The 13,254-nt window shown below is 47.4% G+C and overlaps 1 protein-coding gene across 2 annotated transcripts in view; it reads left to right on the top strand.

Moving 5' to 3' along the window:
• Positions 1-13,254, top strand: part of LOC111147054 (RAS p21 protein activator 3) — a 115,770-nt gene that overhangs the window by 52,995 nt on the left and 49,521 nt on the right. For both annotated transcript variants that reach the window (XM_022502921.1, XM_022502922.1), the window contains exon 3: positions 2,044-2,147. In XM_022502921.1, the coding sequence (XP_022358629.1) occupies positions 2,044-2,147 (104 nt within the window). The remainder of the gene's footprint in view (positions 1-2,043; positions 2,148-13,254) is intronic.

Here is a 13,254-nt window from a genome sequence, read left to right as displayed (position 1 = left end):
TGTGGCCTCCGTGTGAGGCCTGCGAGGGCAGTGGTGACGTCTGCGTGATGATGGCTTGGTGGCATGGCACTCTCTGCACCCTTGGATCCTCAGGACAGCAGGGTCCCCCCCACCCCACCCCTGGCTGTAGTCTTGCTCAGTGAGTGAGCGGGACACACGCAGCTGTCCGGTGTTTCCAGACGCAGTCCCGGGTCTAACACGCTCTGCTTTGCCGCACGGCAGCTCCCTAGTGGCTCAAATGCCTTCCCCTTGGCTGTTGTCCAACTCACTATGGCCTGGTCCTTCAGGACCCCAGACCCTTGCCTGCCTCACGTGCTTCTGGATTATTCCCTCCGGCACCCCAACAGCCCCAGGCCCTCAGGGGCCACCATTGACTCTTCTTCCCACCCGGCCGGTCCCCACCTGGACAGTGCTGGGCGCTGTGTCCCGACAGGTGGGCTCAGGCAGTCTGCTCAGTGACGGTTCACGTCCTCTGTCCCCACCCGCCCAGGCCAGCCCTCAGCTACTGGCCAGAGGAGGCAGGGTGACCGCGGCAACTCCGTGCCCCTGTCTGTCCACAGGTCAGCCTGCACGGCCACGGACTGTGGACACGTTGCCTCTTGACGGGGAGATGACTGCTCTGCCTTTTCCGTATTTCGAAGGCCGGGCCACCCTCCTCAGCCACTGCCTGGTGAGGGATGCACCCAGCCCCTCCGCTCGGCTCCCTCTCCCTGCCTGGCCACACGAGCCCGGGCTGGGACTCCAGCAGCCCATCTGGGCCGTGGAGGGCGGGCGGAGGCCTGCCCGTGTCCTGCGTCTGTTTTCCTCATGGGCGGTGCCTCCTCCGGGCCCCAGGAAGGGTCCACATGCTCTGTCCGTTCTGGGCTCACCGGGCCTTGCTGAGCTGATCCCGAGGGACAGAGTCGAGACGCGTGTGCGGTACCAGCTGGTGATTTTGACAGATCACGTGCCTGTGTCTGAAGAGAGCGGACTCTTTGCTGCTGAGGCAGGTGGTGGAAGGCAGACACATGGGTGACCTCATGTCATGGCACCAAGAACACTGTTCTGTGGGGCCGTGGCACTGGTCAGATGGAGAGGCCCCGTCGCCTTGGGGCCCTTGAGAAAGAACAGTGCTTTCTGACGCTGACCGCGGTGCGCCCTCTGATCTCAGAGATGCTCAGACGTGGTGGGGAGAGTCGTCTCAGGACTGACCAGACACGGGCTGGAGTGCCCCGCCATCCGTGTCCCTCGCAGGGGGGTTCCATGGCCGGGCAGCACACTGTCCCCTTCTCCGCTGTTATCCAGCCCGGCCAGGACTGTGCGTTCTTCCTCCCCTAACCAGCACAGCATACCCCGTTAGCTTTCCCGACTTCGGACCTTGGCCATGGCGTGTGTGGGAGCGGGTAGGGTCAGTGGGTGCCGCAGGGAGTGGCGGGCCATCCTGTAACCAGCTGCGGCCGGTCGGGGGCCCTGCCCTTTTCAGCAGGTCTGCTCTCTGCACACCTCGCATGCAGACTCGGCCTGGCCCAGCCGAGCAGCTAGGGGCCTGTTTATTGACCTTGACTGGGGTTTGTGGTTCACGTTGGGTCTCCATGCACAGGGATGCTGTGTGGAGGGTCAACCCGTGGCCAGGGGTCCTCTCCCCAGTGACAGGTGCAGATTTCAGCCCGACTTCTGGGGAAGGAGAGCAGCAGGGTCTGCACCTGGCAAGCCAAGTTTGATGGACGCGCATGAAGTGAGGCCCGCCCGCATGTCCCACGTGTCCTCGTGGTCCTGGAGTGTTGGGTCCAGCCTGGACACACACAGCAGACTCCTGCTCCCTGCGCGGAGCTCTCTGCCCGCAGCTGATCACTCCGGGTGATGGGCCTTGGGGCCGACAGTGGGGACCACATTTGCACCCCAGCAAGCAAACCACAGTTCCACATCGCACACGTGAGATATGGCGTGGCATGTTGCTGACACATGTGAGAGCGTGATTCTGCGTGTGCACCCGAGGCTGGTGCTCAGTGGGCCACCCCACACCGGCCAGCCCACCTAATGGGGTCCGTTCTGCTTGCTTCTCAGCCCCTTCTATGGAGAAGACTTCTACTGCGAGATCCCTCGGAGCTTCCGGCACCTGTCCTTTTATGTCTTCGACAGAGATGTTTTCCGCAGGGACTCCATCATAGGTGGGTACTGAGATGGGTCTTGTCTTGTTCTCTCTGCCTCTTTGGGCGGGGCCTCATTCTGTCGGGCGTGTGGCATCTCCTCCCAGCTCTCTGCCCTGAGCCCAAGAACATTCTCACCCCGGCTTTTTTGGATGCGCTGAGCAGCTCTAGGAGGCGGCAGTGGGTACCTGGCTGGCCTGGCAGTGGTGTCCCCCATGCCCTGAATGGGCCTCCTGAGCCCCCCGTGCCCTGGACGGGCCTCCTGAGTACCCTCTGCTCCCCATGCCCTGGATGGACCTCCTGAGCCCCGGTGTCCTGGATGGGCCTCCTGAGCACCCTGTAGTGGGAATGAGCTGCCTGAGTGTCCCCCAGCCCCGTCAACGTGTAGAGAACTTCACGGCACGAGCTCACGTGGAAGAAGGGCTTCAGAGTTCTCCTTCAAAGTGAGGTTACAGTGACCACCAGACCTATTCCCAGGTGACTTCTCTAAGGGGTCAGTGTGCAGAGGACACCCCCCTCGAAATCCCCAGACCTCACCTGTCCATGACTCTTGACAGCCCTCCATGGGGATTGGGACAGATTGAGGTGAGAGGTGTGAGTGTGCCAGTGGGGTGCTCCTGGAGAGGGAGAAGCGGGGTGGGACAGCAGAGCCTGCGAACAAGAAGGTGCCTGGGTGTGGGCTCCGCTGGGCATTCACGTACACCACCACCTGCATGGGGCTCCGATAATGCACTCCCAACACCAGGAGGCTTTTAAGCATGCCTCTGCCTTCTGACTTGGGACTGCTCCCGCAGCGATGACTCAGGCTCAGCCTCTGTCCTCTGTTGCGGAGGACCCAGCCCCTGTCCATGCTGGTAGACCCACAGTCTCGGGGCTAAACCTGGAGCTCCACAGTTTTGTGGGATTCCTCGGCTGATTCTCAGTCAGAAGGAAACATGTCTGAGTGCATTTAACAGGTGCGGGAGCCTGTTCTCTGGGTGTGCTGGGATATGTCACCGTCCTGTCCTGTAGGCACGTCTTCAGCTGAACGAACTGGTGCAGACCAGCCGGACAGTTGTTAGGGCTCGCCTGGCGTTCACACCTGCAGCCAGCCAGGGTCGCAAGTCTTCACCTCGCTGTGGATCGCGCACTGCAGACTTCACTTAGAGGCGTCATTGGTTGGCCTCATCGGTTGGATGTGGAGGCTGATGGGAAGGGAGAAGTCCAGGATGACTCCTCATTATGGGTCTGCACCACCAGGTGGATGGTGGGTGCTGGGACATACACAGGATTGGAAAATGGTGGGGGTCGTCCTAGTGGAGGATGAGGTGGGGGGAGATGGGGATGACATGGTGAAGAATGAGTTACTCATGCCAGGACGAGATACCATCTCCTACCAAGAGCAGAAACCCATCATCACCGTGTACCACCCTCCACCCATCATGCACCACCAGCCATCCACCCTCCTGCACCATTGCTACCCACTGTCCACCCTTCTCCACCATCAGACTACCACCATCCCCTCCTCCACCACTAGACTACCACCATCCACCCTCCTGCATCACCACCTGCTCCACCATTGCCTACCGTCCACCATCCTTCATGTGTTCTCCACAGCCTGCGCTGTCACGTGACGCTTACCGCTCTCCAGCCTCATCCTGTCTCTTCACCCACCAAGTCTGTTTGCCACCTTCCGCCACTGTTGTCCACCACTTCCAGCCCCAAATTTGTCTCACCACCTGAAACCCACTTGGTAAACCCATAAAGCTGTACTCATTCAGATCTGTTCTAGCCCCAGGCACACGCTGCGCATTTTTTGGGGAATGGAAGCATGTGACTGGGTTTTCTTCCACCTGAAGAGGGTCGCTCTGCACAGTGCTGGACAGTAGGGCAGCAGACACCAGCCCAGGCCGGGGAGGCCCTTTTTCTGCACCTGCTGGTTGGGAGGGAGCATTCTTCCTGCTGCACCAGAAGCTCCTCTTACCTTGTGTCTCCTTTGGTGGGAGCCTCCTTGAGCATGTGCCCCAATGCCTGCACTCCTAGTGCAGCATAGATGGGTGTGCTGCTCGTGACCCCTTCATCCCTGGCTGGAGGTTTGGGCTGTTTCCAGTTTTTAGCGATTGTGAGTGAGGCTTCTGGCAACGCTCTTCTGCATCTTTATATTGACACATGATTTCATTCCTCTTAGAGGACACCTGAAAGGCAAACTGCTGGGGTATCTGCAGGGTATGGAAAGATGGCAGAATCTGCCACCCTTTGGCACAGGGTTTAACTGGAGCTGAAGGCAGTTGAGAATAAGCGGACACAAGAGAAGCTCTCCAGCCTGCCCGAAGAGCAGGACATGAGTTTGTGTAGAAGTTAACCACCGGGACCACCCTAGAGCCCTGTTAGGCTGGCGGTGACACTGGAGGGGTCTACGTGACCCACCTCTGTCTGCCATTGGCACCTTCCGGCAGTTTGTGTCCTGCAAGCCCAGTGGCCTTCCCTTGGTCTGTCTCTTGTCTCTGAAAATTTTTGTTGTTTCAGGTTAAGATGCTACAGAAGTGCAAGTTCTGGCTCCCTGCTGAGTTCCCCGCCCCTGGGTACATTTGAGACGTGTTAATAAACTTCCCTTGTTTTCTTGTCAGTCTTCTGTTGCAGAGTCTGAGAGAACCTAGAAGGCGGGAGGGAAAAGGTTTTCCCTCTGCTGCTGTGCGTGTTGACTTCTGTTAGGGACTAACAAGCCTTCTCCCGAGTGACGTGCCATCCTGAGATTCCCCGGCCACGTGAGAGTCCCGGGAGCCACACAGCGCTCAGATTGTCAGTTTTTGTTTTTAATCCATTTGTGCGGTCTTGATGTGTGTAGTATCTCATTGTGGTTTTTATTGCATTTTCTTTTTCTTTTACTTGAGAGAGAGAGAGAAAGAGAGGGAGAGCACAAGCAGGGGGAGCAGTGCAGGGAGAGGGAGAAGCAGGCTCCTGCTGAGCAGGGAGCCTGACACTGGGCCTGATCCCAGGACCCTGAGATCACGACCTGAGCCAAAAGCAGACACTTAACTGACTGAGCCACCCAGGTTCCCCGAGTCTCTACCCTTTGTTCTCAGTTCCTATACACATTCAAGATGAAAAACCAGATAACAATACTCTACGACTATGTTTCATCAAAGAGGGAACCCCCTCTGATTGGAATACCAGCTCTGTTGTTAAGCTCTCCAAGCCATAGCCCAGGACGACCCCCTTAAGAATTGCTGGGCATGTCACGACACACGCTCCAACCGAATACAAAATCCTCCCTCCTCACTCCTCTCCGCGCAGTCACGTCGTCCGCAGACTAAGATCATGTGCAATGCCTCTAACCCAGCACCGTTGCTCCTCCACCCCAGAAGTACCCTAACCCCGTTTGCTTTAACCTCCTCTCCCTGTTTTGACGTTCTTCGTGCCCATAATTTCATTTCTTGTGTAAGATATGCCCACCTGGGACCTAGCGTGGTCCCTACAGATGTAAGTCTCACCTTTCACTACAGTCTGTCAAGCTGCAGCCACATCTCGTGCACCTGCCCTAATGCTGCCGCCCTCTGCCAGGTCATCCCAGAGCAGAAGATGAACCATGAAACTTACCACCAATGCTTGGGTTTACTAATCTGCAGGGGAATGATTCATAAAAAGCCCTGTCATTGGAATTCTTGGAAGAGCTTCTGCTCTAATCAAACCAGGGCTAGGTTCTAGCCTTCCTGTGACCTCGATAAACCTTACATTGCACGACCCCATCTTCCTTCTGTGCCAGTTCTTCTTCCCAGTCATCAGTAGCACCACGCTGGACAATAATGCAGGAGCCAGTCAGTCTTGCTGTGCTCCCACGGCAGCCCCTTAATTACCTTCCCATACTGGCAAACCCCTGTGGAAAAATAACTAGCCAAAACCTACCCTTCAAATGCATTAACAATGCCTGGGTCAGTAGGCAGTGCATGCTAGGATTCATAAAAACCCATCTGTCCATCTTCTTGCCCACACACCCCACAGTCCCCATAGAACCAAAAGGGCTTTAGGTATGATAACTGCTAGAATTGGCCATAGGCATGTTGGCCCCCTGGGAAGAATTTGCTTATCATGAAACTACCCTGTGTAACAAATATCCTAGAAGAATTATCCCACTATACTGCTTCAGCCCTACAAGACTCAATAATTATTCCTGCGTTCCCTCACTTCAGTAGTCCTCGAAGATCAAACAGCCCTGCCAGTCGGCAGAGCAAGGGGGCGTCTGCTGTCGCTGATAGCTCTCATCGTACCTCGAGAAATACTTCCTCCCAAGTTGAACTAGGTAATTTTTTCTATGCAAGCCTCGTAGCTTCACAATATCAACAACCTCACCTCCAGTGAAATTTGAAATCACAGTAGAAGTTATCTACCGTTGTCCAATCTCTTTAGTTGGTTGTTTGGCAAAATAGGACACATCCTTCAGTTTGGACTATGGGGGTGACTGGCTGGCTCAGGTGAGAATGATCTCGGGGTCATAGGTTCGAGCCCCAAGTTGGGTGTAGAGATTACTTAAAAATAAAATCTTAAGGGGTGCCTGAAGCTAGTTAAATGTCCAACTCTTGATTTTAATTCCGGTCATGACCTCAGGGTCCTGGGATTGAGCCCCACATCGGGCTCTCTGCTCAGCGGGGAGCCTGCTTCCCCCCCTCTCTGCCTGCCTCTGTGCCTACTTGTGATCTCTCTCTCTGTGAAATAAATAAATAAAATCTTTAAAAAAAAGACTTGATTTTTTAAAAATTTATTTATTTCAGATGGGGTGGGGAGGGGCAGAGGGAGAGGGCAAGGGAATCTTGGTCCCTGCTGAGCAGAGAGCCCAACATGGGGCTCGATTCCAGGACCCTGAGATCATGACCTGAGCTGAAGGCAGAGGCTTAACCCACCGAGCCACCCAGGTGCCCTAAAAAATCAAGTCTAAAGAAAATCTAGACTCCAGTTCTGTATGGTACTGTTAATTTTGGTATTACGCTTCTGATGCTGTATAAAATACTCTTTCTGAGGCTCTTTCTGAGCCTCGGTGGCTCAGTTGGTCAAGCATCAGATTCTTGCTCTCAGCTCAGGTCTTGATCCCAGGGTCATGAGTTCAAGCCCTGCACTGGGCTCCATGCTGATACGGAGCCTAAATATTCAGCTTGGTTCCAGAAGTTGCTTTTTTTTCTCTTCTTCCATTTGCAAGCTAATTATAGTGACCCAGGCTTCTGTATGTACTGCTCCAACCCTATGCCCTGTGATTTTTTTTTAAATTAACATATAATGTATTATTACCCCCAGGGGTACAGGTCTGTGAACCATCAGGCTTACCCACTTCATAGCACTCACCATAGCCCACACCCTCCCCAGTGTCCCCAATGTCCATCACCCACCACCCTATCCCCACCCCCACCCACAGGCAACCCTCCGTTTGTTTTGTGAAATTAAGAGTCTCTTACGGTTTGTCTCCCTCCCAATCCCATCTCATTTCATTTCTTCCTTCCCTACCCCCCAAACCCTCCACATTGCATCTCAACTTCCTCATATCAGGGAGATCATATGATAATTATCCTTCTCTGATTGACTGATTTCGCTCAGCATAATATCCTCTAGTTCCATCCACATCGTTGCAAATGGCAAGATTTCATTTCTTTTGATGGCTGCATAGTATTCCATTGTATATATGAACCACATCTTCTTTATCCACTCATGTGTTGTTGGACATCTAGGTTCTTTCCATAGTTTGGCTATTGTGGACATTGCTGCTATGAACATTTGGGTGCACGTGCCCCTTCAGATCACTACATTTGTATCTTTGGGGTAAATACCCAGTAGTGTGGTTGCGTGTTGTAGGGTAGCTCTATTTTCCACTTTTTGAGGAACCTCCATGCTGTTTTCCAGAGTGCCTGTACCAGCTTGCATTCCCACCAACAGTGCAGGAAGGTTCCCCTTTCTCTGCAGCCTTGCCAGCATCTGTCATTTCCTGACTGGTTAATTTTAGCCGTTCCAACTGGTGTGAGGTGGGATCTCACTGTGGTTTTGATTTGTATTTCCCTGATGCTGAGTGATGTGGAGTGTTTTTTTTCCTGTGTCTGTTGGCCATCTGGATGTCTTCTTTGCAGAAATGTCTGTTCATGTCCTCTGCCCATTTCTTGATTGGATTATTTATTCTTTTGGTGTTGAGTTTGATAACTATTTTGGATTCTAGCCCTTTATCTGATGTGTTATTTGTGAATATCTTCTCCCATTCTTTCAGTTATCTTTTGGTTTTGTTGACTTTCCTTTGCTGTGCAGAAGCTTTTGATCTTGATGAAGTCCCAATAGTTCATTTTTGCCCTTGCTTCCCTTGCCTTTGGCGAGGTTTCTAGGAAGAAGTGGCTGCGGCTGAGGTCAAAGAAGTTGCTGCCTGTGTTCTCCTCAAGGATTTTGATGTGTTCTCCTCAAGGATTTTGATGGATTCCTGTCTCATGTTGAGGTCCTTCATCCATTTTGAGTCTATTTTTATGTGTGGTATAAGGAAATGGTCCAGTTTCATTCTTCTGCACGTGGCTGTCCGATTTTCCCAACACCATTTATTGAAGAGACTGTCTTTTTTCCATTGGACATTCTTTCCTGCTTTGTCAAAGATTAGTTGACCCTAGAGTTGAGGGTCCATTTCTGGGTTCTCTATTCTGTTCCATTGATCTATGTGTCTGTTTTTGTGCCAGTACCATGCTGTCTTGAGGATGACAGCTTTGTAATAGAGCTTGAAGTCCGGAATTGTGATGCTGCCAACTTTGGCTTTCTTTTTCAACATTCCTTTGGCTATTCGAGGTCTTTTCTGGTTCCATATAAATTTTAGGATTATTTGTTCCATTTCTTTGAAAATAATGGATGGTATTTTGATAGGAATTGCATTAAATGTGTAGATTGCTTTAGGTAGCATAGACATTTTCACAATATTTATTCTTCCAATCCAGGAGCATGGAACATTTTTCCATTTCTTTGTGTCTTCCTCAATTTCTTTCATGAGTACTTTATAGTTTTCTGAGTATAGATTCTTAGCCTCTTTGGTTAGGTTTATTCCTAGGTATCTTATGGTTTTGGGTGCAGTTGTAAATGGGATTGACTCCTTAATTTCTCTTTCTTCTGTCTTGTTGTTGGTGTAGAGAAATGCAACTGATTTCTGTGCATTGATTTTATATCCTGACACTTTACTGAATTCCTGTCTGAGTTCTAGCAGTTTTGGAGTGGAGTCTTTTGGGTTTTCCACATAAAGTATCATATCATCTGCAAAGAGTGATAGTTTGACTTCTTCTTTGCCGATTTGGATGCCTTTAATTTCCTTTTGTTGTCTGATTGCTGAGGCTAGGACTTCTAGTACTATGTTGAATAGCGGTGGTGATAATGGACATCCCTGCCGTGTTCCTGACCTTAGCGGAAAAGCTTTCAATTTTTCTCCATTGAGAATGATATTTGCAGTGGGTTTTTCATAGATGGCTTGGATAATATTGAGGTATGTGCTCTCTATCCCTACACTTTGAAGAGTTTTGATCAGGAAGGGATGCTGTACTTTGTCAAATGCTTTTTCAGCATCTATTGAGAGTATCATATGGTTCTTGTTCTTTCTTTTATTAATTTGTTGTATCACATTGATTTGCGGATGTTGAACCAACCTTGCAGCCCTGGAATAAATCCCACTTGGTCGTGGTGAATAATCCTTTTAGTGTACTGTTGAATCCTATTGGCTAGTATTTTGGTGAGAATTTTCGCATCTGTGTTCATCAAGGATATTGGTCTGTAGTTCTCTTTTTTTATGGGATCTTTGTCTGGTTTTGGAATCAAGGTGATGCTGGCCTCATAAAATGAGTTTGGAAGTTTTCCTTCCATTTCTGTTTTTTGGAACAGTTTCAGGAGAATAGGAATTAGTTCTTCTTTAAATGTTTGGTAGAATTCCTCTGGGAAGCTGTCTGACCCTGGGCTCTTTTTTGTTAGGAGGTTTTTGATGACTGCTTCAATCTCCTTACTGGATATGAGTCTGTTCAGATTTTCTATTTCTTCCTGGTTCAGTTGTGGTAGTTTATACATCTCTAGGAATGCATCCATTTCTTCCAGATTGTCAAATTTGCTGGTATATAGTTGTTTATAATATGTTCTTACAATTGTATTTCTTTGGTGTTGGTTGTGATCTCTCCTCTTTAATTCATGATTTTATTTATTTGGGTCCTTTTTGTTTTTGTTTTGATAAGTCTGGCCAGGGGTTTATCAATCTTATTAATTCTTTCAAAGAACCAGCTCCTTGTTTCGTTGATTTGTTCTACTGTTTTGTTTTGTTTGGTTTGGTTTGGTTTCTATTTCATTGATTTCTGCTCTGATCTTTATCATTTCTCTTCTCTTGCCGGGTTTAGGCTTTCTTGCTGTTCTTTCTCCAGCTCCTTTAGGTGTAGGGTTAGGTTGTGTACTTGAGACCTTTATTGTTTGTTTAAAAAGGCTTGTATCACTATATACTTTCCTCTCAGGACTGCCTTTGCTGTGTCCCACAGATTTGGACAGTTGTGTTTTCATTATCATTTGTTTCCATGAATTTTTTAAATTCTTCTTTAATTTCCTTGTTGACCCATTCATTCTTTAGTAGGATGCTCTTTAGCACCATGTATTTGAGTTCCTTCCAACTTTCCTCTAAAGTTCCTTTCCTTTAAAGTTTCCTCTAAAGAAAGAAATTGAGTTCTAGCTTCAGAGCATTGTGGTCTGAAAAAAGGCAGGGAATGATCCCAATCTTTTGGTACTGGTTGAGACCTGATTTGTGACCCAGAATATGATCTATTCTGGAGAATGTTCCATGAGCACTAGAGAAGAATGTGTATTCTGTTGCTTTGGGATGGAATGTTCTGAATAGATCTGTGATGTCCATCTGGTCCAGTGTGTCATTTAAGGCCTTTATTTCCTTGTTGATCTTTTGCTTGAATGATCTGTCCATTTCAGTGAGAGGGGTGTTAAAGTCCCCTACTGTTACTGTATTACTGTCGATGTATTTCTTTGATTTTGTTATTAATTGGTTTATATAGTTGGCTTTTCCCATGTTAGGAGCATAGATATTTAAAATTGTTAGATCTTCTTGTTGGACAGATCCTTTATGTATGATATAGTGTCCTTCCTCATCTCTTATTATAGTCTTTGGCTTAAAATCTAATTTATCTGATATAAGGATTGCCACCCTTTCTTTTCATGTCCGTTAGCATGGTAAATTGTTTTCTACCCCCTCACTTTAAATCTGGAGGTGTCTTTGGATCTAAAATGAGTGTCTTATAGACAGCATATTGATGGGTTTGGGTTTGTTTTTTATCCATTCTGATACCCTCTGTCTTTTGATTGGGGCATTTAACCCATTTACATTCAGGGTAACTATTGAGAGATATGCATGTAGTGCCACTGTGTTGCCTTTAAGGTGACTGTTACTGTATATTGTCTCTGTTCCTTTCTGGTCTACTACTTTTAGGCTCTCTCTTTGCTTAGAAGACCCTTTCAATATTTCCTGTAGGGCTGGTTTGGTGTTTGCAAATTCTTTTAGTTTTTGTTTGTCCTGGAAGCTTTTTATCTCTCCTTCTATTTTCAACAATAGCCTAGCTATATATAGTATTCTTGGCTGCATGTTTTTCTCGTTTAGTGCTCTGAATATATCATGCCGGCTCCTTCTGGCCTGCCAGGTCTCTGTGGATAAGTCTGCTGCCAATCTCATATTTTTACCATTGTATATTACAGACTTCTTGTTCCGAGCTACTTTCATGATTTTCTCTTTGTCACTAAGACTTGTAAGTTTTACTATTAGATGACAGGGTGTGGACCTATTTTTTATTGATTTTGAGGGGGGTTCTCTGTGCCTGCTGGATTTTGATGCTTATTCCCTTTGCCATATTAGGGAAATTCTCTACTATAATTTGCACCAATATACCTTTTGCCCCCCTCTGTCTTACTTCTTCTTCTGGAATCCCAATTATTCTAATGTTGTTTCATCTTATGGTATCACTTATCTCTTGAATTCTCCCCTCATGGTACACGAGCTGTTTGTCTGTCTTTTGCTCAGCTTCTTTATTCTCCGTCATTTGGTCTTCTGTATCACCAATTCTCTCTTCTGCCTCATTCATCCCAGCAGTGAGAGCCTCCATTCTTGATTGCACCTCATTAATAGCTTTTTTGATTTCAGCTTCTTTAGATTTTGGTTCTTTTATTTCTCCAGAAAGGGCTTTTATTTCTCCAGACAGGGTTTCTCTAATATCTTCCATGCCTTTTTTGTGCCCAGCTAGCATCTTGAGAATCATCATTCTAAACTCTAGGCCTGAGATATCACTAATGTCCCCATTGATTAGGTCCCTAGCCATTGGTACTGCCTCTTGTTCTTTTTTTTGGTGGTGAGTTTTTCCACCTCGTCATTTTATCCAGATAGGAATATATGAACGAGAGAATAAAATACTTAAAGGGTGGCAAAGAACCCAGAAAAATGTACGCTAACCAAATCAGAGGAGACGGCAAATCGGGGGGAGAAGAAAGGGAGAAAAAAAGGAAATAAAAATTTAAAAATTAAAAATTAAGAAATATGTGTATGTATATATATATATATATATATATATATTGTACTGGTGAATAGAACAGAGCCACCCACTTGATTTTGGGTATAATTTTGGTCTCTTAGAAGAAACTACCTCCCAAAATTTTAAAGAAAGAAAAACTTACATATATACAAAACTAAGGGTAAACATGATGAAGGAATAGAATATGACTGTAAAGATGAAAATTTTTTAAAAATTCTAAAAAAGGAATTGATAAGTTGGTTGGAAAAAGAAAGAAAAAGAAAGTGGAGAGAATTTGCTCAGGCTGGAGACTAGATCAAAAGCCATGTGCTAGATTAGGGTATATTTTGATCTATTAGACATTGTATCCGAACATTTTTTAGAAGAAAACCCTATGTGTATACAAAAAATAAAGCTAGTTAAAATGAAGGATTAAATATGACCACAATAATGAAGGTTTAAAAACATTTTTTTAGAAAGGTATTATTAAGGTAAACTAGTTAAAAAAAAAAAAAACGTTAAAAGAGGAAAGAGGAAAAGTTAAAAAAATTAAATAAGAAAAAATAAAATGAAACAAAGTTAATTATCTATGCAATACTAAGGAATCCTGGGGAGAAAGCCAT

Source organism: Enhydra lutris, unplaced genomic scaffold, assembly GCF_002288905.1.
Source record: "Enhydra lutris kenyoni isolate GAN:26980312 unplaced genomic scaffold, ASM228890v2 scaffoldscaffold15, whole genome shotgun sequence".
NCBI lineage: Eukaryota > Metazoa > Chordata > Mammalia > Carnivora > Mustelidae > Enhydra > Enhydra lutris.
This window is presented reverse-complemented; position numbering and strand designations above follow the sequence as displayed.